The 27,480-nt window shown below is 36.4% G+C and overlaps 1 protein-coding gene across 1 annotated transcript; it reads left to right on the forward strand.

Moving 5' to 3' along the window:
* The first annotated feature begins 2,546 nt into the window (after positions 1–2,546).
* LOC117399836 (zinc transporter ZIP12-like) lies at positions 2,547–22,219 on the forward strand. Its single transcript, XM_059023136.1, has 13 exons — positions 2,547–2,675; positions 4,499–4,809; positions 7,753–8,037; positions 8,839–9,046; positions 12,622–12,809; positions 13,125–13,296; positions 14,450–14,622; positions 15,760–15,912; positions 17,091–17,198; positions 17,606–17,693; positions 18,136–18,294; positions 18,474–18,661; positions 21,468–22,219. Exons 2-13 carry the CDS (start codon positions 4,501–4,503, stop codon positions 21,594–21,596), a joined length of 2,160 nt encoding a protein of 719 aa, XP_058879119.1. The 5' UTR covers positions 2,547–2,675; positions 4,499–4,500; the 3' UTR covers positions 21,597–22,219.
* Positions 22,220–27,480: the final 5,261 nt, after the last annotated feature.

A 27,480-nucleotide genomic window follows, 5' to 3' on the forward strand; every position in this document is an offset into this window, starting at 1 on the left:
TAATAATAATAATAATAATAATAATGAAAATTCAGAGTATCTTGTCCTTTTGTTAGCAAAACAGTTCTACACATGCAAGTGGCCACACTATACTTTCGAAATAGTGGCCATAATGATATCCAGTGTATGTGTCTTAAGGTGTCTCACAAGCAGAGTCAGATGGTAACTCAGAAGACACAGGGCATCACTGAGATTAAAAAAAAAAAACTGTGGGGATTTTAATAATCACTTCTATTGATTTGCTTCTGCAATCATTCTTTTTGTTTTCAGTGGTTATGTGGAGATGAGCCAACAAAATGAATAACAGCATTTGTTATTTTAAGGATTAGGTTTATAATACAGAAATCGCTTACCCTGCTGTGACAAGTTCCATTGTATAGACACCTTATTCATTCCATAACCCACAAATGTTTCTGCATAGAGGGGCACTTCGGAAGAATGTCTACAAAAACAAAATAATTTGCTATAATGTTAGTGAATTTACACTTTATACAAAAATAGAAGAATACCATGTTGAGTGTTTTCACAAAAATAAAATTAAAAGTAATGATTGTTTAGAAAACGATAGTAGGCGATAGATGGATTATCCTTGTTTGAATCAACCTACTCCACTGGACTCAACACCAATCTTCTCTACAATATCTGTAATATTACAACAGTAGGGATACAGACACGCTATGCCCATGTCAAGCAGAAAAGTTTGTTAAAGTACCAAGTAATGCAGAGTGCACATCTAAGCAGACATGCACTCAGCATTAAATGAGCATCGTACAGCTTCAATTGCCAATCAATCAATCAATCTTTATTTTGTATAGTGCCTTTCATAGTGGACCACCATCACAAAGCACTTTACAAGATGCAGTAACAACCATAAATCCATAATACTTTAAATACAGAGAAATTAATAATATATGATACAGTGGAAAGTACATAATACATGATAGTAACATAATACATGAAATATTAGCAGCAACACAGCAGCTAATAGCAGATATCAGGCTTAAAGAGCATGGAAAGCAAGAGAGAACAGGTGGGTCTTGAGAGCTGATTTAAAGCGAGCGACGGTGGGAGCGTCACGCACCAAAGCTGGGAGAGAGTTCCAAAGAGTCGGAGCCATGAAGCTAAACAAGCGTTCTCCAAGTGTGGTGCACTTTTGCTTGGGGAGAACAAGCAGGCCAGAGTCGGAGGACCTCAGCTTGCGGCCAGTGCAGTGGGTCAGCAGGTTGAGGAGGTACTCGGGACCTGTGTGATGAAAGGCATTGTAGGTGAGCAGGACCAGCATCATCCTTGACAGGAGGATCTCTTTGAAATCACAAGAGTGCATTTGTTTTACATATTGCTGTGAAAGTTGTCAAACAGCCAATGCCCCTGGCACTTTAGCAAGTATGTAACCAGGGTAACAGAATGTCCAAAGTCTTCTGGACACAGACTCCTAACCTTTGTAAATTCCAAACCTTATGAAACCAAATAATTACACATTTATAATTAACAAAAGATATCGGCTAGGATTAATATTTCTATTTCACTTCAAATCTGGTAAGATTAAATTAGCTGTGCAAAAAATAGCTGAGGAGGTTTTCTGGTGGTATCTGTTGCTGATGCTGATATGAGAATGTTCCTTTCGGCTCCCAAGAAATTACAGCTAGAAGAAAATCTTTGCTTCCTGACCTAATCCTTTGGTGAACATTGTGTGTGTGTCTGTGCTGAACTATTCTGCAGCCTTGTGTGTAACTGCATAGAGTCTAACCTTTTCAAAGTCCCGCAGGGTATCTTCCAGTGACCAACAATGTCATATTTAGGTTTCTCATCATTTGGCACATTAAAGCAATGTTAAATGACAAGCATCCAAACAGAGTTTAGGGAAATATCTCTGCAAAATGATCTGCCAATGATCTTTATTATTATTTTTTTTAAAAAAGACATTTAAGACATTTATATTGATATTATTTATTTATTTTTTTTACACTGCAGTTTTTTTTCTTTTAGTTTTATGCCACTGTATTTGGTTCTAAAACGTTTAAACAAATCTTTGAATGGTACAATTTAAAGTCTTTTTTTTTCTTCTGGCACAGTGTAGCGTTCTATTTATAGTGGCACCGACAAGTTTAAGACCACATTGGATAATCTAAATTGAGTTCTTTCAAGAGGTGTTTTTCTTATGGTTGACTAAATAGTATGAATATGGTATTAGAATAATTATTGAACCCTTGTATTGTATTTGAATCATAATTAATCTTCATCAAGAAAAAACAGCTAATTGCCCTACTAAGTTCCTGACATTTACATTGGCAAATAAACTGCATAGTTAGGAGGAATGCATTTTACAAGGTTTGAGGTGCACAGTAACGGTTCATTGCATTGGGAACTGGAACATATACTACACTTTAAGCCTAATTTTAAAGCTATTTGAATAATAATGAGGGTAAAGTGTATTTATACTGTGCAGCATAAAAATAACAAGCAAGCAGCAATCATACAACAGTCTCCCCCAATGCCTAAAGTGCCATCATTGTTAAAATAAAAGCAGCTTTCACCATGGCAACCAGAACCCTGTAAAGGTTGCTGTTGCTAATCCTTTTCAGCTTTTTTTGTAAGAGGTTTAACTCATACTCTGGAATTCACATACAATTATACATTTCTATACAAAGAAGGACCTGATTTTACAGCCTGAAAAGGTAAGATTCTCTACAAATTGCTTTTCCTGACATGTACTGTGTCAGTTTGTATACAAATTGCTTTTCCTGCCATGTACTGTGTCAGTTTGTATACAAGTTGCTTTTCCTGCCATGTACTGTGTCAGTTTGTATACAAATTGCTTTTCCTGCCATGTACTGTGTCAGTTTGTAGCAACATGGAGTTCCTTTTCTAATTCTAAGTCTATTCATTTTTACAAAAAAATATTGAATCAAATGTGTTTTTGGCACAGATGTTTTTTTTGTTACTTTACCATGATTTTTGTTGTTGTTGTTCAGTAACGCAGTTAGTAACATTTTTATTTCTCATTTCTGAGGTGTTTTATTCTCATTTCCAATTTGTGGTTTACACCCATATCTGGTGATGCCAGTGTACTCAAATTGAAATGTTGTTTACCTGTTTTACAATATGTTATATATACATTTAGATTTTCTGCTATTTTCTTTTTTTTTTTTTTTTTGGCAAAGCATCTTACAGTTATACATCTATTTTTAAAATGTAAAAAATGTTTGTAAATAATAGGTTAAAGACTGGATCACTTTTCTGTGACCACGGAGCAAGCATCAGAAAGATATAGGGGGAGCTCAAAAAACATATGTTTATGTTGAAAAAGCAACCAAAACATTGATAACATTTTTAAGACATTTATATTGATATTATATTTTTATCTGGTCATTAGGAAAATCCATGGTATGTAGAATTGTTTTTTCTATTTCACAAGATCGTAGGGAAGTTTATAGTGAGCCGTCCACCTACATGTACTACAGTTTCAAGCAAGTATTGCCAAAAGATAAGACACCAATGTCAAGCCTGAAACCTTTATGTACAAGGTGAAATCCACAAAGCTGTGGATCAAATGTCATTGACTGGTAACCTGGCTAGTAGATACCAGGATGTAACCGGGCTAGTAGATACCAGGATGTAGCCATAGCCCTAGAAGAATTGCCCCTAACTGGAAATGGAGCAGTATGCTCAGCAAACCTGTAGCATCTCTGAATACAACCCACATTGCAACATGGCAAGTTCTGATATTAATGACTAGAGCCTGTAGTTTTTCACGCCTTGTCTGCTTACATGTAATTCACCCATCAAGTAAATACAACCTACAGCTGAAACAGGCTTTGGGTAACAAGGAAAGCAACAACATTTCTGAATTAACACTTCTGAGAAACAGTTTTGTGTAAGAAAATGAATATCAATTTACTGATTGAAGAATTGTATACATAGATAGTCGATGACCAAAGCACACATGCAAGACAGAAATGTTATGCTGCAAGGAGCTGCCAGTTCAAAGTTTAACTCAGTCAGTTTATCCAAGAATATTTAAAAAAAAAAAAACATGGGAGGTGGGATACATCTAATGTGCACAAAAAAAGTAAAAAGAAACCTGACCATCACAAAACATTAAATTCTCTACAAGCAGAACGCTTTTGTATAAGAGACCACAGCCCCTAAAACTGCTAAATATTACATATCCTACAATAACTGAAGCAAAAGTTAATTATATATAGTGTTCAAGATGCAAACAAAACTATAGTAATTATACCCATATATGTTTGTGTAAGAGAGTCCAATTAAATTTAAAAAGCAAAGGTTTTAATCCTTTTGTTGCAGACATTTGGCTTTGCTTCTAACCAGACAACCCCTTTGTCTCTGGCTATTTCAGCTTGTAAGCTCCCTGCAGACCTCCTGTTGTTCAGTAACAGCTTGTCAATGTAAATCAGCTTAGGTACCAAATGAATACCGCCTTCCGAACTGCACACATGCTCTCTTACTGAAACGTTTCTGCTATTTCCCCTCACAGATATGGTTATCAGCAAAGGTGCCAATGCACCAAGGCTGGTGATTGCAGCTAAAATGCTACTTTGGAACAAGGGTTTCCTACTTCTGCTGGCACAATTCTGTGTTACGGTGAAGGCCTTTGAAACAACAGCCCCCGGAGAACACCATGCGGAGACTGACAGACAGGAATACCTGAGAGAAGTTTTACAAGTTTTGTCTGTTGAACAACAGTCTCAGCTGAACCGAAACCAAACTCAGTCTTTAATTAAAGTGTTGTTTGACATTTTGGAGTGTCCAAAGCGGATTGCTGGAACACAAGAACAATGTGATCAGGTTGGTGCTCTAAGAATCAATTATGAAGAACCGATTAAACAATAATTCTTATTTATCATGTATGCTTTGGGTGAACAAAACCTGTTTATGGGTATATCGCCTTATTGTTTTTTGGTGATGGCTGTAAATGAAAATTGCTAAGAAAGACACAGGTATAGCACCAGCAGTTTGTTATACCCAGTTTAATAAAGTGAAGTGAGAAAGCATATTACAGAAATGCAGCAGGTTTAACTTTCAGCACCAATTAACTTTGTAAAAAGACAACCCCATAATAATTAACAAAATAGTTTCAGTGTCTTTAAAATGATATAGCAGAATACCCAAGCCCGGGACAGGTTAACTGATCTGCTTTGCTGAATGAAATTATTTCTCAGATTAGTTTTTTCCCCCCGCTGATCTAGAAGTCTGCAGTGTTGACAGAAATATGATTATTTTTATTCAACTACCACAAAATCCTTTTTTTGTTGTTATTAGTCAATATATGACTAGTTAGGGTTTCCAAACTGTTTCCCATAATTAACTGTTTGAACAAATGATTTGTTTATAAGCATGTATTGTTACACCCACTTGAATGACCTCATGACCAACTGACCTTTAAGTGTATTCTAAATACTATACAGTACAATCAAAATAGACAAAGCTAGTAATTTGACATTCAAGGTTAAAAAAATCATGCGTAAATTAAAACGTAGGCTTCATGCCATGTTTTAATCTGTCCAGGACATGAGATAAAAAAAAAAAAAAAAAATTGCAAGGGCTTGTAAAGTGATTGACTACATCCTAATGTTTTTTTGTTTTGTTTTTTGTTTAAATAAGGCAGACATCTTCACTTCCTTTTAAATCTGCATGGAGCTCAATACATATTTAAGGCAGATAAATGAAATACGTTTAAGTAGGATGCTGTAGTAAAAATTGTGCTGATGTTTTTGATGTAAAGTGTGCATTGAAGTGTGCACCTCCAACAAAGGATAGCATTTAAGTTGTCAAACTATTTCACAGTATTATGACTATTGTATGAAAGTCATGGTAACTCATTTGATCCAATTCTGCACCACACCTTAGCATTCCTAGGATGTTTGTGCTGTTAGATAGATGAATGTAGTTATAACAAGGTGAACTGAAATACTTTCTACTGTGTTTGTTATAGAACCATAGAGTTTCTCTGAGCTTCCTAATGAAAAATAATTTCTTAGGGTCCATAAAGAACCATTAATATATAGAGAAAAGTGGTTATGTACACCGTGTAACAATTTTTTTTTTTTTTTTGGTTCCTGGGTAGTAAGTGTTATTTCCTAATTGCTTATGCCTCAAAAGTATAGAAAATGGCTTTTATTCCCCACAAACTTTGCTTTTGTGACCAGGACAGTGATATTTTGAAATTTACCTATTTTCCAGAACATTCCAGATAGATTCAATGCTGAGTAAACTTGGAGTAACTTCTAGAACTTTCTAGAACTTTCCAGTAATATAAATAGTAGTATAAATACAGGGGCCTTAAGCCCACCAGTTCAGTTTAGTTCCAGCTGCCTAAGTGGATACATATCTGCATTTTTCTGAGATGGCTTCAAGGTCATAGGAGACTTCAAAATGGTGGCATTCCTGATGGGTCTCCAAGGCGGTTTTACCAAGTTTCCCTGCTATCTTTGCCTTTGGGACAGCAGGGACACCAAGGCGCACTACCACAGGCGGGACTGGCCACAGCGGACCGAGTTCTCTGTGGGGAGGAACAACGTCAAGTGGGAGCCACTGGTGGACCCCCGGAAGGTGCTGATGCCACCACTGCACATCAAATTGGGCCTTATGAAACAATTTGTCAGAGCTCTAAATAAGGAGTCGGCAGCCTTCAAGTACCTTCAAGACTTCTTCCCTAAGCTGTCTGAGACAAAGGTCAAAGCCGGTGTCTTCGTCGGACCACAGATAAAGAAGATCCTGGAGTGCAATGAATTCCCCAAGAAGCTCACTAGTAAGGAGAAAGCGGCTTGGAACAGCTTTGTCGCAGTGGTTCGGGGCTTCCTGGGCAATCACAAGACCGAAAACTATGTGGAGCTTGTTGAGACTCTGGTGAAGAACTACGACACAATGGGCTGTAGGATGTCCCTCAAAGTCCATATCCTTGATGCTCATCTTGATAAATTCAAGGAGAACATGGGAGCGTACTCGGAGGAGCAAGGCGAGTGCTTCCACCAGGATATACTGGACTTTGAACGCCACTACCAAGGACAGTATAACGAGAACATGATGGGAGACTACATTTGGGGGCTGATTCGTGAAAGTGATTTACAGTATAATCGTAAATCTTGAAAAACTACTCCCTTCTAAATCTTTTGTAGTCATTTTTGTATTACTTTAGTATAAATACATGTTAATTTGGATTCATATGTTGTTTTTTTCTGACTTTATGTGAACGAAAAGACACAAATTCGCCCGTTTTCTCATTGGAAATAGGTAAATTTCAAAATATCACTGTCCTGGTCACAAAAGCAAAGTTTGTGGGAAATAATAGCCATTTTCTATACTTTTGAGGCATAAGCAATTAGGAAATAACACTTACTACCGAGGAACAAAAATTGTGTTACATAGTGGTATCACTGGTTCAATATGAAAGCTACTGATAAGCAGAACTATTAATGGTTGCGAAATCCAAAACAAATATAAACCCTGGAACCCACTTTTCAAAGAGTGTAGGATAAATTATATAGCACAATAATGTTGCACTGCCTGTGCAACACAAATATGCTTCCCCACAATCAGCCTTGAAGAGCCTTTTCAGAAGCACTTTTGTTCCAGAATAGTTAATAAGCATGGCAAATCAAGGAGACAACAATATAGAATCATACAGACCACACATACAAGTATATTAAAAGCAGGTAAGGAATTAAATCATATTAGGAAAAATTAGTTGATACTGTAGATAACTGTAACAACCAGCGTTTGTCATTTCAGTGCCTTTCACCAGATGTGCTGTTTTCTGCTGTGGGAGAAGGTGCCAATGAACACACAGATGAAGAAGGTTTTCGGAACATTTCGACTGTCCTTCTTTATTATATCATAAACATGAGAGATGTCTGCACCTTAAACTCATCTGCCAATTCTCCAGACTACCAGTTCTACCTCACTGCTGTGTTGGACTTCAATCACAAAGAAGACTTTAAATATCTCACGCAAAATGAAACAGAAAGCATCTTGGAAGTCATTAACCAGCATTACGTGCCTTCAACAACAAGCCAGGTGAATGATCTACATTAATGACAAACATCAGATACAACAATATGTTAGCAGGTCTTCAGGGTTTGACACATTGATACTCTGCTCAAATCGAGGGGTACCCTCAATCATACCACTGCCTGAAAAATTGAATTACTGACGAAACAATATCAAGGTGTTTTATGTCTTGCTTATTAAACTATTTAGCCTTTTGTTGCAGATAGGACAATTATCAATTCACACATACCAAGATGTTTAGTAAGCAAATAGTAAAATAGGCTATGAATGCCCACCCGTCACCACAAACTAACACATGGTGTATTATTTCCATTGGCCAGAGTATATACTCTACAGTACCCTTTCAACCAAGAATTATTCCCCAGAATGGGGACTTTATTGCTTTAAGTATTTCAAATGATGTCTCAAACCTGTATTTGAGAGCCTTCAATTCATAAAACATACATATATATATATATATATATATATATATATATATATATATATACATACATACATACATTTTATTTAATATATATATATATATATATATATATATATATATATATATATATATATATATATATATATATGGCAGCAGTGTGGAGTAGTGGTTAGGGCTCTGGAATACCTAGATTGTGTAAATAAATAAATACATGTAATTGTATCTAAAAATAATGTGATATCTTGTAACAATTGTAAGTCGCCCTGGATAAGGGCGTCTGCTAAGAATTAAAAATAATATATTATATATATATATATATATATATATATATATATAGTACTAAACTTGTTTGTTTTTCAATAATTGTATTCCAACTTCTTTAGTGCACAGATGCAATGTTGTTAACCAGGGAAGCTGGTATTCTGGATACTCGAGGTGCAGACAGAAAAGCTGTACCAAAACTGGCTGCTGCAATTATCACTCATGCCCTGAAACGGAATTGCTTTAGCAAACACAGCCTGCCCTTACCAAGATTCTTCACTGAATACATCTTCCATTCCCTGAACAGTACAAGTAATATAAGCACAGGAGGTAAGACAACAGTTATACATGTATTTTTTTTGGCATTGGTGAAGGAGGAACATAGTTGATGAATCAGGTTGCAACCATTAACAGTAGCAATATGTCACAGACATGTTCAATATGGGAAAACTTCCTTCTCTGCATTTTAACTAGAACAACTTCAGTTCTAGTCATTTAGCATCTAGAATCCTTTAAATAAAGCATGTTATTTAAGAACTTAGTGTTCTGAGTGAAGTTGCTAAATTAGTGCCATAGACAGCCCTGTGCATATGCACGTTTAATGAATGAAACATGACCGTTTGAAATGATGATAGGTAATATGAATTTACCTTTTATCAAATATAAAAAAATATATATATATTTTAAGCTAATTTGGTCAAACATATTAGTTGGTCAACATTTGTGACAAACATACATAGAAAAGGGAAACAACTGTGGTCTGGAATGTGGCTAGAACATAAAACAATTAACTTTACCCCATATCCCTAGATATGATCAAGGCAAGTGTCCAGCACCCCTCACTGATTTTTTTTATTAAAGCTAAATAAAACATGGAAGAAACACAATTTTTTTAGTAGACCCAAGTGCCTACATATGTATCTTAAATAAGGGCACAACCATATCAATATACGTGACAGAATAACTAAAACAAAGGTCAGACAGCCATTGGCAAACTCGGACCACAACATGGTCTCATTTGAAGTTATTTTTAAAACCCCAAAAGTAATTACTAAAGCTAAGGTTTACAATTTTAGAAAAGCAAACTATGAAGGTATGAAACTAACGGAAGTAGATTGGAGTAAAATAGAGAAAACATCCACAGAAAAAGGATGGCTGTTTGTGGCAGGATGGCTCACAGTGGTGAGGTGTGGTGACGTCACGGACCAGGAAGTAACTGAATCACAACAATGGATGGGCGGGTGAAACTGAACGCAACGGCGTTCAACTGATTTTATTATTAAACAAAACAAACGATTTGAACAAAACAAAATAGAAACCAAAGGGCACGAGGGCCAAACGAATAAACAGACAAACAAGTAAGTGTCATGCTGGCTAATCCAGCACGTTTTAGCAATTGTTATTTCTGTCTCCTCTCTATCTCCCCGTACCTCCTCTCTGCACCCAACCCTGCAGCACGGACAGCTGCAGGTTCTTATACTCTGGCCGAGGGGTTAACTAGCTGTTAATTATCTTATTACCCCTTGGCCACAGTCTGCACGCGTTTGGTAAGGATGCATGACTGTCAACTAGTTAAATAATCAGTAGCTGATCAGTCATGCATCCTCACAGGGTTTTAAATTATAAAAATGTAAACAACAATAACAAAAGACGCGGCGCTTTTATCCGCGCCGCAAACAAATACAAATAATAATAAATAGGGGCGGGACACTCCGCCCCACTGTTTTTAAAAAATGTAGTACTAGAGGCACAAAACAATTAAATCCCAAAAGTAGACAAATCTAAATCTAAAACAAAATGGCCAAAATTGTTTAATAGATCAGTTAAAAAAAATATTCAGCGAAAAAAGGCATGTTACAAAGTGTACTCGTTTGGTTGTTAGTAGCTTATTGATCCCAGAATCTCATCAAGCAGCTTCTTGAAGGATCCCAGGGTGTCAGCTTCAACAACATTACTGGGGAGTTGGTTCCAGACCCTCACAATTCTCTATGTAAAAAAAGTGCCTCCTATTTTCTGTTCTATTGTCTATACCTTTTAGGATTTTGAATGTTTGAATCAGATCACCGCGTAGTCTTCTTTGTTCAAGACTGAATAGATTCAATTCGTTTAGCCTACGACATGCCTTTTAAACCCGGGATAATTCTGGTCACTCTTCTTTGCACTCTTTCTAGAGCAGCAATATCCTTTTTGTAACGAGGTGACCAGAACTGAACACAATATTCTAGGTGAGGTCTTACTAATGCATTGTAGAGTTTTAACATTACTTCCCTTGATTTAAATTCAACACTTCACAATATATCCGAGCATCTTGTTAGCCTTTTTTATAGCTTCCCCACATTGTCTAGATGAAAACATTTCTGAATCAACATAAACTCCTAGGTCTTTTTCATAGTTCCCTGACCTTCTCGCCCGGATACTCAGTTTTTGAGGACGGCCTGTTCTAGACAGATTCACAGTTGTGCCATATTCTCTCCATTTCTTAATAATGGACTTTACTGTGCTCCGGGGGATATTCAATGCCTTGGAAATGTTCTTATGTCCTACCCGAATGGTGCTTTTGAAGAACCTTATTCTGGATTTGCTTTGAATGTTCCTTCAACTTCATGATGTAGTTTTTGTTAGGAAATGTACTAGCCAACTGTGGGACCTCCCAGAGACAGGTGTATTTAACCTGAAATCATGTGAAACACCTTAATTGCACACAGGTGGACTCCATTCAACTAATTATGTGACTTCTAAAGACAATTGGTTGCACCAGAGCTTATTTAGGTGTGTCATAGCAAAGGGGGTGAATACTTATGCAATCAATTATTTTCTGTTTTATATTTGTAATTAATTTAGAACAATTTGTAGATTTTATTTTTCTGGACTTTTTTTGTGTTGATCAGTGGCAAAAACTCCTAATTAAATCCATTTTGATTCCATGTTGTAACACAATAAAATGTGGAAAAGTCCAAGGGCGGTGAATACTTTTGAGAGCCACTGTATGTGGCTGCACTGGAAAGGTAGGACAGGTAGGTAAGACAGGATTTTTTTTTATATTAAACATCACTTCTGCCTATGTTTATAGAAGATGCAGTCAGACTGTGTGCACACTTTTAGTCCACGTTATTTATATAGAAATAGATAAGACCAGTATCAAAAATAGCCACAAAGTCGATGGTTCATGTTGAAATCTTTTCATCTTTAAAGACAGTGAACACTTCAAACTCAGCACAGAAACCACAGGACACATGGAAACTGGAGAAAGACTTAAAGTAATTGTAGCTAACAAAATAGTTCCATAGATCTTGGCCATTTTACACTTCCATTAGCTACACAGATCTCAAATGTGCAGTTTTGAAAGAAACCAATGTTATAGCACACATGTATTTTCATATTCAAATATTGTATTTGCCATTACTTTAGTTTAAAGGAAGCTCTCAGTTTATATACCTTATACTCACGGTATGTGTTTGCACTTGCACTTCCTAGGTCATTTCCCCTCAGCAGGGTCTTCTGGTCAGAGTAATTTACTGGTTGAAAGTAGTGTATGTCAGTCAGCTGATTGGTTATTGGAGAATACCACTCTCCAGGTGAAAGTGCAAAAAACATGGCTTGTAAACAAAGACGAATTGAACCTTGTGTAGTATCAGGTATCATGTTTTACAATAAAAATACATGTTTGCTAGAACATTTTGTTAGCTAAAATTACTTTAAATTAAAGGGTAGGAAACTCTTTTTTACACAAACAGTGATGTGTGATTAGAATGGGTTACCAAGCCACTTTTTTGATGCTGAATCACTGGGATTCTTTAAAACCTGCTTTTTGGGATCAATTAGCTTCTAGGAACCGGGCAGGCATTGATGTTTCTACATTTTTCTTATGTTCTTACAACTTGAATGCATTTCTTCATGATCATTAGACCTTGACCGCCTGCTTCATCAGCTGGGACTAGGAGGAAGTCTGGAGCATCAGAGACACAGGGGAAGGAGAAGCATAGCTTTCAGGCAGCCGCAGGAGTCATCACACCTCCCTGTTCAAATACAAAGACACACAGAACATCCAGACTGCCACCATGGCCTTCTACAGCACATCCCAGACTGGACAAAGGTAAAGCACCCAGCAAGTTAAAGAACTAAGAAGATGGATCCCAAGGGTGCATTTAACTTGGGGTGTACTGGCTGAAACAATTTTATGTCCATGAATTTCTAGAAAATATAGTTAATCAAGAATACATTGTATTATTTTAAAAAATCTCAGGAGGGAGGTAATGATTTTGAACTCAACAGAAATGGAAGTTTTAGTTACCTAGATAAGGCTTTTGTGAAATTTAATTGCAATTGTTCAGTCTTACAAAAGGTAAATAAGGTGTGTTCAACCACTGAGCAAATGTTTGATCTCAGCACCTCATCTTTCTTTAAACAGGTCTGTTTCTCAGCCAAGCAACTTGTGCAGATTCATTTGCAAGGCAGCCATCCTTCGATTTCTAAAGAACACTTTAGCCAAATTAGCCCTGCCATCATCCAGCAGTTGCTTAGTGGCGCCTGTGAAAGCAGGGAACAGGACAACACAAGCTCTCCTCCAAGTGCCATAGAGAGTAAGTGTATATGTTCATGAAATGTTTATATAGGCTGCCCATTGAAAATGAAACCCATCTTACATCCTCATGAAGATATACAGACGTGCTCAAATTTGTTGGTACCCCTCCACAAAAAACGAAGAATGCACAATTTTCTCTGAAATAACTTGAAACTGACAAAAGTAATTGGCATCCACCATTGTTTATTCCATATTTAATAGAAATCAGACTTTGCTTTTGATTTTTTATTCAACATAATATTGTAAATAATAAAACAAATGAAAATGGCATGAACAAAAATGATGGGACCCTTAACCTAATATTTTGTTGCACAACCTTTAGAGGCAATCACTGCAATCAAACGTTTTCTGTAGCTCTCAGTGAGACTTCTGCACCTGTTAACAGGTAGTTTGGCCCACTCTTCCTGAGCAAACTGCTCCAGTTGTCTATGGTTTGATGGGTGCCTTCTCCAGACTGCAAGTTTCAGCTCTTTCTTAATAATATTTGCAACTGTTGTCACAGGAACATCAAGCTGCTTGGAGATGGTCTTGTAGCCTTTACCTTTACCATGCTTGTCTAGTATTTTCTTTCTGATCTCCTCAGACAACTCTCTCCTTTGCTTTCTCTGGTCCATGTTCAGTGTGGTGCACACAATGATACCAAACAGGACAGTGACTACTTTTCTCCATTTAAATAGGCTGAATGACTGATTACAAGATTGGAGACATGTGTGATACTAATTAAAGAAACACATTAGTTTGAAATATCACTATAATCCAATTATTTATTATCTTTTCTAAGGGGTACCAACAAATGTGTCCAGGCCATTTTAGAATATCTTTGCAGAATAAGCAATAATTAATCTCTTTTCACAGCTTCTTTGCTTTATTCTATGACATACCAAAGGCATGCAAGTATACATGATAAAATAGCTTTTAATTTCATCACTTTTCAGGAGGAATGAAGCATTATTTCAATGAGCTGTAAGGGTACCAACAAATTTGAGCATGTCTGTATATATATATATATATATATATATATATATATATATATATATATATATATATATATATATATATATATATATACACACATAAAAAAAGCCCAGGGATCTTGTTGAAGCTCAAGTTTCATTTTTAACATATTTTTTTTTCTTCCACTTTCTGTGCAGAATATGGCTACAGCACACTGGCTGTCTTGATAATCACAGTGAGCTCTATGCTTGGCATCACCCTGATCTTTTTCAACTCCTGTCAAGAGACATATGCTCTTATACTGCAGCTGTTTGTAGGTCTAGCAGTTGGGACACTTTCAGGTGATGCACTTCTGCATCTCCTGCCACAGGTAATGAGCAGCAATGGACAGAATAACAAAGAAATAAACTCTAATAAAACAAAGGTTTACACCACAATGCTTTGTGAAAGTGCAATGCATATAGTGGACATACACAGTACACAGTATTTGTGCTGGGTTTCCATGATCGTCTGAAAACAAGCCAATTGTATGAAATGCTAATCTTTAAGTAGGGTGCTCACTTACAATTTAACTAAAAAGTGCCCTCCCATAAACACAAACAAAAAACCACAGGGTCTATGTTAATGATCTTAATACCACCCTACAATTTACAAACCTCATTTTATACAGACCTTATTGGAGTAATGTTAAATCTACTCTGGAGGAAACGCTGGGTATTCAGATGTGACACTGTTAAGGTTATTAAACTAGAACCCCCTATATAAGTCTACCATAGAAAAAGCAAAGTGTAGTCAAGCACAGTGAAAGCATTTTATTTTTATTTAGCAGACGCCTTTATCCAAGGCGACTTACAGAGACTAGAGTGTGTGAACTATGCATCAGAGTCACTTACAATTACGTCTCACCCGAAAGACGGAGCACAAGGAGATTAAGTGACTTGCTCAGGGTCACACAATGAGTCAGTGGCTGAGGTGGGATTTAAACCGGGGACCTCCTGGTTACAAGCCCTTTTCTTTAACCACTGGACCACACAAAGCATGGTAAAGAATAGGTATTCTGTGTGATACACTGCCGTTGCAGATTCTCCACTGTTGGTTGAGATAGAGTTGAAACCTCTAAAACCATGTATACAGACGAGCCTGACTCTGTTGTGTTGTGGTTAAGATGTTTGCCTGCGGTTTGAGGGGTCGCTGGTTCATGCCCAGCCTCCACCCTATTACATAAGCATATTAAAAAGCATGGCAAGTAACGGTAGATGCATAGTATAACCACGAGAAAACCATGGCAAAACTGCAAACTGACCATGCATATCTACTAGGGTAAACATTTATAAAGGCTTGTTTGTGGTTGGAATACAAAATTTAGGATAGCAATGTTTTCTCACAAAGAATAACTGCATAACTAAACCTTAATGAAATGTTGAAAGGATGGATTTCTACATAACCTGGCTCCCCTAACCAGGCATACAGTACTGTATCTCCCTTACCCTCTCTTTGTCATGCTTAGATCCTTGGCCTGCATGACCATGTGCATCATGAGGAAGACAATATAATGAAAGAAAAAGATTACCTCTGGAAAATTCTAGGAATGATTGGGGGAATCTATGGGTTTTTCCTAATTGAAAAGATGTTTTTTCTTCTAGTGTCATCAAGAGGTCAGGTAAGAGATGCATGCAGTGGGTTCACAACACCTTCAAGGCAAATACACAGTTTATTATTCCATGTCCACTGAAAGAAAAATATATTTTAAAAAATCTTGAAAAAGAAGTAAGTTCATTTAAAATGATTAACATAGTTTTGGGATACAATGAGTCCCCTTGAATGATAAATGCTATGAAATAAATATTGCATTACCATGTTCAGTTAACAAATTAGGTTGATCAACTCCTCGCCATATGTCTTTTTAGGAACCTTACTGTAGGTATATATATATATATATATATATATATATATATATATATATATATATATATATATATATACAGTGCCTTGCAAAAGTATTCAGACCCCTGACCAATTCTCTCATATTACTGAATTACAAATGGTACATTGAAATTTCGTTCTGTTTGATATTTTATTTTAAAACACTGAAACTCAAAATCAATTATTGTAAGGTGACATTGGTTTTATGTTGGGAAATATTTTTAAGAAAAATAAAAAACTGAAATATCTTGCTTGCATAAGTATTCAAAACCCCTGTGCTGTGGAAGCTCCTAGTTTACACTGATAAAAGAAATTGCCCTAACGAGGACACAGTTACCTTACCATTGGCCTCTGAGGGCAAAAGGGGGTGCAACTCAATATTAGGAAGGTGTTCCTAATGTTTTGTACACTCAGTGTATATATATATATATATATATATATATATATATATATATATATATATATATATATATATATATATATATATATATATATATATATTTTTAAGCATTTTGATGATAGTGTCTTCCACATAAAGTACTCCAGTTTTTGCTCCAAAACCTCAAACTACATGTATTATGATGCTCTATGAGGTTACAATGAATAGTACTTAGTTTTCTAATTAAATAGTTAACTCTGCATGGTCTCATTCATTGTCTAGAAATATATACAATTTTACTAGCAACTGGCTTATACAGGTTGGAAGAAGAAGCGTGGGTGTCTTTCGAGACCTGAAACGGACTGGACAGTGAACCAGGATTGCTGTCTGCTATGATATAAAGCGCAAGAGGCTATTAAGGAATTATTAAGGAATGCTGTTAACAGATACCAAGGAATTGTACTTGAAAATACAATTTAAAGACACTGTTGCCTTATCTGCTACACTAGCCGGACTGTGTGTGCTTTTTCTTACAGGATCATTCATTTGCAAATGGCCGCTTGGGACATTCCCATGACCTTCCTCTAGAATCTAACTGCAGTGCCCAATCAGGGCGAGAAAAATCCACATCAACTATGCAACTGGTGAGTAATCCGTCTGATTTATTATGTTGCCCTATTTTCCTATTTACATCCACAAACTGAACAAAACACAGTGGAGGAGGAGGGGGAGGAGGACACAATGTATGCCAATTAAACCCAGGTTTTAACAGTGAAACAACCAGGGTAAGAGAAAACATGGTAGAAAAATGATTGCACTGCTTCTGAAGTGCTTGTATTTAAATACGTGCTGCACGTTCAAAGTTCTGAATTTGGTTCAGATTCAAAACAAAATCTCCATGTTCCATTGAATCCTTTTTAAATGGATGGAGGTGCTGCCAACTGTAAATAATTACAAGGCTTGGTTTGGGAAATGCTGCACCCAACCTTACAGTATAACATGCATTCTTATAATTAATTTAATAGACTAAGACTATGTTATCACTAAACAGGGAATTCCAGAAGATTCTGAAAACACTGAAATTCCCTCAGATGATGTACATATACATGATGAAGAACATATTCCTACAAGTGGCAAAAGTAAGAGCTTAAAATATACCTGATATACGGTACATTATATGACATGATTATGGACAGTTTGTCATGTCTGTCTTTTATGGCAATTTGTACACCAACTAAGAGAGTACTGGGATCTTCCAGTTCATGTTGGATAGAATCTACATTGAAAAACATTGTTAATCTCAACTCAAATACACTCCACATGTTACCTGAGCTACCACCAAACACCATAGCTCAAGTGGACCAAATGCCCCTTGGCCCACTTGAGTTTACGTTTTAACAGTAGGGATTTAAATCGCCCTGAGAATAAAGTGAATTAAAAAAAAAAGACATTAGACACTACAGTAAACCAACACTGTATTAGCTTGAACCAAAAATATATATAAAACACTACATAATGGCAAAAACTATAAAACTGACCTTTTACTGGAGACTTTCTGACTGACTATGCTTCTGTCCTCAGAACAAAGGATTTCCTTGTTGGCTATCATGGTTATAGTTGGAGACAGCCTTCACAATTTTGCAGACGGACTAGTAATAGGTGCAGCTTTTTCATCATCAGTGGAGACTGGCATGGCAACCACCGTTGCCATTTTATGCCATGAAATCCCTCATGAAATGGGTAAGACCTAAATGACAACAAAGTATGTTTAAAAGATGATCATGCATGCAATCTAAATTGTACATTTAGATATTTTAAAAGTGTGGCCTTGTTTATTTACACTAACTGGCATTATTTATCCTTGACATGAAAAGCCCTGCATATATTCATTTTGAACTATTTTGTCTGCCTTATGCCAGGTGATTTTGCGGTGTTGTTGAATTCTGGACTATCAGTAAAGAATGCCATGCTGATGAATTTTATCAGTGCACTCACAGCTTTCATTGGGCTCTACATTGGGCTCTTCGTCTCGACAGACACAGGCGTTCAGCAGTGGATATTTACTGTTACTGCAGGAATATTCTTATACCTATCACTAGTGGAAATGGTAAGCATCACACTATTTCCAAAATGTATTAAAGTTCAGTTACTTTATTGAAAAACTAGAAATTAGATGTTTTTAGAATAAAAAATAAATAAGGGGAATGTCATATCAGACGGAAGGGTTTGTAAACATGAAGTAAAATGGCTATTAGAAAAAGTACACTGTTGTAATGGAACTTTATTTAGAGGATCATGGAATACAGCTCTAGCTCTAAGGACACTGAGGTCTCTTCAATTGATCTAAATGGTAGTGGATATGTATACTGCCATTGTTTTGTCCGTGGTCTATATCATTAACACAGCCAGATGATAAAACAATGTGGCACTGAAACGATTAATGTCCCATCTGTAATGGAACTTTGAGGGAATTAAAGAATACTATTGTGGAACTAAAAGAAGTCAATATCAAAGCGTGTGGTCTGTATTATTGATATGCATTCTGAATACGAAGCCAACTATCTCAAAACGTTAGGTCTTTATCATCTGGAACGCAACAAATCACAACACCATATGGTGGCCATCTTAGGTTACAGGTCATAGTGAGTCCTTAGATTTTGCTGCATAAATCCATAAACCTGAAAATATGACGATTAGTGAGATTTGCAAATTCATAACAGATTCTCTAATGGATATGCAGGGATTGCTTAAGCGGTAGCACATTGCTAAAATTCTTCCTAGCTTTTAATAGCCCCACCGATGATTTTAAATTGCAAAGTTCTAAAGAATTAACAAATGCTACCTACTAGCATAAGATTCTAATCCCAAGGGGAAGACTGCATTCAGAATTAGGTTGATAGAGATATATATATATATATATACAAGCAAACAAATTCCAGTGGTCCCAATTCGAACAACAGCAGCTGCTGATCACTGCATTTCTAGTTTCTGAAAATCCACCCCCACTTGCGCCTACTTCTACCTTGTGTTTTATAACTGCAGAAAGTTTAGATATATACAGTGAGTGTATATATATGTCTGCAGCTATCATCTGACAACCAACACAATCCTTTGGCAGAAATTCAACATGGAACAGAATACCAGCCATCTAGCAAGCAATTATTATCCATAAATCAGAGCAGAGGTTTCACCCGGTTCAATGCACAATTTAAATCAAGGCACTACAGTGCAGCAACTAGTATATTCATATATGGATAACACAAAATAAATATATTTGTTTTTAAATGTTTTTAAAATAACCACCCCAGCCTCTAACTCTGGAAAATTATACATTTCTATAATAAATAATCTGTAATTGTAAAACAGAGCAAATTCATTAGGTGGTCAACAAACACAAATACCTTGTGCTTTACAGCGAAGAGTTGAGGTCATGTAAAACCGTCATTGCATCTAGGTATAACATAAAATCAAAAATAACAACTGATTCTAACAATAAGACATTTACTTTTATAGCATCCAATAATACTTTAAGGTTCAAAATACCTTAAGTTAAAAATTAAATTGTCAGGTCTTGCAGAATTCACTTAAAACTTAGTCTGGCAGTACATTCTTCTTCTGACTCACACATATGCTTGATTGTTATCGAAGTCTTCCAAAACACAGAAATATAATAATACAATTGCAATATCAAACATACATACATATATAGACGTTAACAGATATTTACATATGAAAAGCAATAACTTTAACTTAGTGGTGCTTTGCTTCACAATATCCATGGAGAAAAAAAGGTGTTCTTATATTGTTTTATTATTCCATCATCAGCCACCTCAAAACCGAAATATTTACTTCACTGCGCACAGACTTTCTAGCCAGTCAGCTGTTATGCAGATTTCTGTATCCCCGTAGAATTCTGTATCCCCTTAGATTTGACACCTGCATAGATCAAGGTCGCTATACGTGAACGCTTGATGTTTCTGAACAGTATCTACATGTAATAAAATTAAACTGTGTTTTAAAAGAAAAATACAGTTTTATAAGGTTACTTTTAATCAAGGGTTTCGTGTATTGAGCAACGCAGGAGGCTGAGCGTACTGTAGAAAAAGCAGTGGTGTTAAATGTGCTGTTTTATTTTGCAGCAGAATTAGTTTTGTTTTCAGTATTTGTTGCCAACTGCAGCAGAACTCAATGGCAGCACATAAGAACACATAAGTCCATATTTGTTTTATGAATTAGTCAAGAAAGTAATTAAGGCAAGGTTGTGTACTAATTATGATTTTATAGATTTTGTTTAAATACAGCTGTTGCAGAACAAATAAATAACTTTCTCACTGCAGCATAGAGTCACAGAGTCCATTGAGTTTGTGAACCTCGTATTTATTTACATCGTCGAGGTGGATTTGTTGGAACTTTAGGAAGTCAGAAAACACTGACAGCGAAGTGTTTGCAGAGTCTTTGTTTTATAGTATATTTTGTAATTCATTTTCTGTTATGTCAAAAAATTGCTGTCCAGCGAGATACAGGTTTGTCCACCATCATGCTTTGTTGTGTGAAGAGAGGAAGGACGCTCAGGGAGTTTGTTTAAAAAAAAAAAACCCAAAAAACACTATTGACCATAACAGCATCACAGGGGCAATAGTTGGATCTATGTTTGGTCATGTCATGAGGTTTTAACCAATCACCTGCCAGAATTTCTAAGGATGGGGAGAGAGAGAGAGAGAGAGAGAGAGAGAGAGAGAGAGAGAGAGAGAGAGAGAGAGAGAGAGAGAGAGAGGTGTTACATAAATGCAACCACATGAGCTTTTACACTAGCTAACTGTAAACACCAAGAAGACTGTTCACACATATTTATGACAATTGAATAACATCTCTTTTTCAGTAAGGGAATAATGAGTTTTTTTTTTCCTTTGCAGCTTCCAGAAATGACCCATGTACAGACTCACCGCCCCTGGTTAATGTTCTTCCTGCAGAACCTGGGACTCCTGCTGGGCTGGGCCTGTCTCTTGGTCTTGGCTCTTTACGAGCATAAGCTTAAATTCTGAAGCATCCAAAGCATCTACCTAAGAAATATAATTACAGTATATTAACAAACTATATGTGCCAAGATATGGGTACAGAAAGGCCACATAATTATTTTACTATTATTACTCACCCGTGTATGCTACCACCATCACATCACTAAACTTAGAATTGCCGTTGAAGCCACTGCATGCTAGCATAACCATAATGCTAAAATGCTTTACAGGGACATACTGTGAACAAAATAAAACATATACAGAATAAAAACAACAAAGACTGCTTGTCTACAAAATATCTTGGTACATATTGTACTTTCTCCTTACCTTTTTATAATATTTGCAGTCATTCTCATTGCAACTTCTTAAATACTTTTTTTGTTGTTTTCTATTTTTGATAAGTCTGTGTCAAGGTGCTTGACTGGGAATTCAAAAGCTGCTGATCACCAGCCATAGATGTAATGATAAAGGCTTGATCAGCCGAAGTGTATTTATATAAAAGCAACAGCACTATCTAGCCTAGTGCCCAGCAGTGCATTTCCAGCAAAATAAAGACAACTGTTTTTTTTTTAAAAACTAATACTAGCTAAACTTCCTGATATGTTATTTGCTTATTCCTATAAAATTATACAGTGGCTCTAAAAAGTATTCACCCCCTTGGACTTTTCCACATTTTATTGTGTTACAACATGGAATCAAAATGGATTTAATTAGGAGTTTTTGCCACTGATCAACACAAAAAAAGTCCATAATGTTAAAGTGAAAAATAATATATATATATATATATATATATATATATATATATATATATATATATATATATATATATATATATATATATATATAAATAACAGTGACTAGACGCAATGGGTTTCAATCATGTTTATGCCTTGTAACTGTGTCTCAACATGGTTCAGCTTGAAGCTGATAAGCATTCCCCATGTATTCAAAATCAACCCACTTGATGAATAGGATTTTTAGCTTTTAATACATTAAAGTGTCTTTAGTGGCTTGAACAAAAGCAGGAAGCTGGCCTTGTTATGAACAACACCCTCTTTGTGCTGGAAACAGTCAGTTGCCTGCGTAAATTAGGACTGCCACTGGCGCTGTAATTTTAAGGAAAGGCTACATGCAATTGTTTTGAAATGTTGATAGTATGTGGGGAAGGAAATCAGTTATCTCTGCAACCGATATGTGTGAGGCCTGAACTGCCTTGCTAAGACAAGACACTGCCAAAGATTAGGGGACCTATTTTTAAGCAAATAGCAATGGCAATGGCAGATTTTCAAAAGGGACTAAAAATGATTATATATATATATATATATATATATATATATAGTTAATAGAATAGAACATATATACAGTATATTAACTATAACAAGACCAAATGGCCTTTTCCACATCCGTTTATGACCTGTTTTTTATTTTATTTTTATTTCTAGTTCATGGTCTTAATTCTTTTTTTGGCACACTACAACACCTGAACAGTATAAAAAATGTAGTGCTTTTCTGCATGTTGTAAAGCGTTAGCTTCTCTATAAACTGCTGTCCGAGTACAGTTACACAATTCATCTTCTATAGTACAAAGCGCCACCTACTCACAGGAATTTACTTTGGCACTCCGTAACATTACCGATCAATTCATTTCACCACGACCTAGCACTGCTAGTAGCAGATACAAACTATTGACTCGAGATAAATAGCGTGAAAAAAAACATCCCTTCTCCAGGGAGAGGCAGTAATAATACCACACAACGCATTTATGAGTCACCAAAAACCTCATAGTCACTGTGGCAAAGTGGTAAAGACGTGCAGGTGAGTGCAGTGCAGAGTAATCACACGGACAACGTTTGTACAGGTGCAAGGGTGTTAATTTAATAAATGTCCAGAGCCTTAAGGCAAACCTGCAAATAATGACAGTGTTGGAAGTGATACTGCGGCGTGTATCACTTCGGTTTGTAATCCCACGGGTTTGACCCGTAACCCAAAGTCCCGTTCCGTCACCCACACAAAACACAAAACACAGACACAATTAGACAGTGCGTGATTCTAGTGCTAGTGGTGAAAACAAAGACAGTTCCTGTAGTGGAAAAGGTGAGTGATGAAGTCCGAGTTTTTCGCTGGCCTGCGGCTGCAGCTCCGGATCGTGCTCAGTAATCTTTAGTGAAAACAACACACAAGACACACAGTGTTAAGACACAGACACGAAACACTCAGATTGTTTTACAATACGGGCTCCTTCTCGGTTATGTAATTTAACCATATGCAAAGGAACAGACCACTCAAGCCATGTCCCCTATTTATACCCTCGCCCATGACCCAGAGGTTACCGTCCGGGTCCATGAGCTTGGGTGCCGTAGCTCCGCCCCCTTCCTAAATGACCGACTTCCACCTACCCTACGGAATAAATTGTCGTGCCATTTAATTAAGGGTACTCTGTTCCTTTTGCACCGTGCCCTCACAGGTCGAAAGGGAGATCTATCACCAAGAATCATTCGATCGCTGTCACAGTCACACACACACAAAGAGCTGTAGCATGAGGTGGTAGGTCACTGTAGGAGCTTATCCAAGAAACAGCTGCCTGTATTACAAATTCCTACTCATCTTAACAAACACGTAGATATTCTATGTGTCAAAGTAGTGTAAACTGTGCACTATTTATATTAAAAAGTATAACAGCTGGGCATGTATTCAGACTACACTGTTTGTTGATTGATTTAGAGTTACTATGGTAGTCTGCATAATAAAAGTTCGGTTTGTTCCCAACAGAAGAAATCCTCTGAGACCATAGGACTTAAGAAAAATACATAGGGGAAAAACTGGAACCGTACTGTTCCCAACTTGAAACTACAGTAAATGAGTAACAACAAATGCACTCACAATGTCACTTTTTATTTCTGCTTTGTTAGAAAACGCATATGTTTGTGTGGAATCATCTCAATGAGAAAACACACATTATAAAAAGTTATCCCTGTTCATTTATTTGTTGAACAAGATATTTTATGATTGGTATCTCACAACACACAATTTGTACAATTTAGAAATCATCTATAGTTTGTTTAGTTTTTATACTTGCTGTCTGTCCCGTCAACGTTCCACTCTGAATGGCTAGGGGTCGCTGTCAATCAAATCTGATCTGTTAGTATAGTTTCACTGTCACTGTCATTTCACCCAGTTCTGACATATCTCGTTGACTGAAGCAGTGCCAGAATGCTCTCATTCGTTTAAATGACTGTCAATCATCAAGACCTGTACCGACCGTGCACTTTCATTTGCCAGCTACAGCACAAGTAGCCTTGCCCTTTGATATATTCATGGGACCGTCCCAGAAAGTCTATTCTGAATCAGTAAATATCAATATAAAATTAGTTTATTAAAGCTCAGGAGAATTGAAGGTTTGGTGTGTGTCCTCCTATCCCACAACCAAGCCAATTTCCTCTTTTACACCCAGGAACTCGAGAGTGGATGTCAGTCAGGTACCAGCCTCTGGAAGACAAAGGCCAGCCCTGTAGGTGTTGAGCTCACCAGGTGCCTGGCCGGTAGGAATCCGAAATCAGGAGAAACAGTCTGTGACAAGCAGGCTGTAGTGGTGACGTCAGACCCGGAAGAAACACTTTGGTAATCTTTGACACTAGGCATATCGGGGCTATTTAAAAAACAAATGTACACCAAAGGTTAGTCTGCTGTAGTTATAACGTTTGTTTTTACTTTCAGCATTGAAGCACACATTTATGTACACAGAGCTGTTCTTGCAGCACCACGATTTCAGGTACAGAGTAATGACTTCATCCTTTGATACAGTACACCTGATGTGATCTGTATACCACTTTTTTTTTTTTTTTAATTTACTTCAGGAAAGTTGACAATATAACAAACGAGTCAAAACTTACACGCTTGCAAAATGTCCACAAAATGCCAACTCTGTTAAACATTAGTTACCTAAATAGACCCCCAAAAAAGGGACAGTAACAAATAAAACCATATTTACCCTGAAGAATTCAACAGAAGGACACTGTAGAGCAACAATAAAGCAACTGAACCAGTGGGAAGGCATTCAGTGATGCACACATCTGCAGGCTTCGTCAGATAGTACTGCAAATAGTAATTCTGGTATTTCACCTTTTGCATTTTGATGACTATTGTATATATGATTCTGTACTTACTGCATCAGCATTCCGTTTCATATCCACGGCTGAACTTTTGGCACTGAACAGCAGATGATTTATTCTTACACTTGGTTTTATATGTCAAACAGAGAACAGCATTTGAGGCTAAACTTGTAATATTAACTAGCACATTTCTAGCATCTGACATATTTAGGAGACTAGTTTAAAAATAAATCACAAATAACAAATTATATTTGGAAAAATGGCTCCACTTTAAACACTACAAGCTAATTGTGTCAGGTGTAAATCTGATCTGTCTAAGAACATCTACTTCGGGACTTTATTAGACTTTATAAGATTTTTTTTCCGCTTTAAATACATGTGTTTAAAGGAGTAAATGTTGTAATGATTTTGTATAGGCTACGTTACATAAAATGTGAGGGAGAGCTTCCTAGTTTAATTTTTTGTATTATTATTTTGTTGACTGGAAAAATAGTGTACCAATTTGAAGAAATAATTTTATTCTAAAAGGAATACACAACTCATTTAATAATAATAATAATAATAATAATAATAATAATAATAATAATAATAATAATAATAATAATAATAATACATTAAGAAAAAGTAGTGAACACTTTACAATGAAGCAAAATCAATAAACCAGACAAATATTATTTATGCCAAATATATATATTGTACTTACTTCAATATAGTGGTAGAGAGCATGTGTAGTGTCAAGGTAAGTCACAGAATATGCCTGCATTGAAACCCAAAACAAAAGATGAATGAGCCATAGTCCTGATTCCCATCAATATGACTAACTTCTGTAGAATCTCAACTTGGAATGTTTTTGCTCACATTTGGACAGATATGTGATAGTTGAAGGCTACAGTCCACCTGTAATAAATGTTAACTTCATAAACTTTTATTCACTGTGTCTTACAGTGTTTGAAATGTGCAGTGTGGCACTGGACATCGTGCTAGAATACATCAATGTCCCATCTAATGTGATTCCTAGTACTGTATTTACATCCTAAAACCATTTTCACAAAGCCAGAATGACCAATTTGGGGTTGTCTTCATAAAAAACGTTAATAGATGAGAATGAATGCTCCATCGATGCACATTAAGTTCTTAGTTTACAACTACGCTGGGCAAGGGTATTTTATTCAAGTTATCTACTTAAACAATATTTTTTAAAAAGACAGTATTGGATGTTGAGCTATTATTTAAGATACCCATAACCCTCTGCCAAAATACCATAATTTAAATTTGGCTAAAGTTCTACTATTCGTCTAGCGACCAAAACAGATATTCAACTGCATACAAAAACGTTTATTTATTTGTGTTGACTATCTGACATTTGATTTTGGTTTACGCACTGTTCTGGTTCACAACAAGCTCACCCACCTGTACGTGAATGGCTCTTGCACGACACCTGTTGGGGAAGATGGGATTATCAGGAATCCGGAGTCGGATCTGTGCTTTTGTGAATTATCTCTAAAAACACGATACAGCAAAATAATAAACAACTGACAACGCATGGCAGCACCAGCCAGCATGTTCTCGATTGCACATTCTTGCACACACGCAACCCCGTTCATTTTACTTTCACAAATTTCTCATATTTCTCAGCTCCTGCTGCATACACGCGTGGGTCGTGATTTAAACCTTTAGGCGAGAGATGTCAGAGTACGGTAGGCTGCTTTTCAAAAGGACGAAGAAAACAACTTATTATTATTATTATTTTTTAAACTAAAACCCTCGCACGAATTCATACTGGTTTTAAATTCATTCGTACA

This window comes from Acipenser ruthenus, chromosome 4, assembly GCF_902713425.1.
Source record: "Acipenser ruthenus chromosome 4, fAciRut3.2 maternal haplotype, whole genome shotgun sequence".
NCBI lineage: Eukaryota > Metazoa > Chordata > Actinopteri > Acipenseriformes > Acipenseridae > Acipenser > Acipenser ruthenus.

Coding starts and splice junctions, on each gene's coding strand:
- LOC117399836 (XM_059023136.1), top strand. CDS start 4,501: ATGGTTATCAGCAAAGGTGCCAATGCACCAAGGCTGGTGATTGCAGCT. Junction 4,810..7,752: donor CACAAGAACAATGTGATCAG/GTTGGTGCTCTA, acceptor TTGTCATTTCAG/TGCCTTTCACCAGATGTGCT. Junction 17,199..17,605: donor CCACATCAACTATGCAACTG/GTGAGTAATCCG, acceptor ATCACTAAACAG/GGAATTCCAGAAGATTCTGA.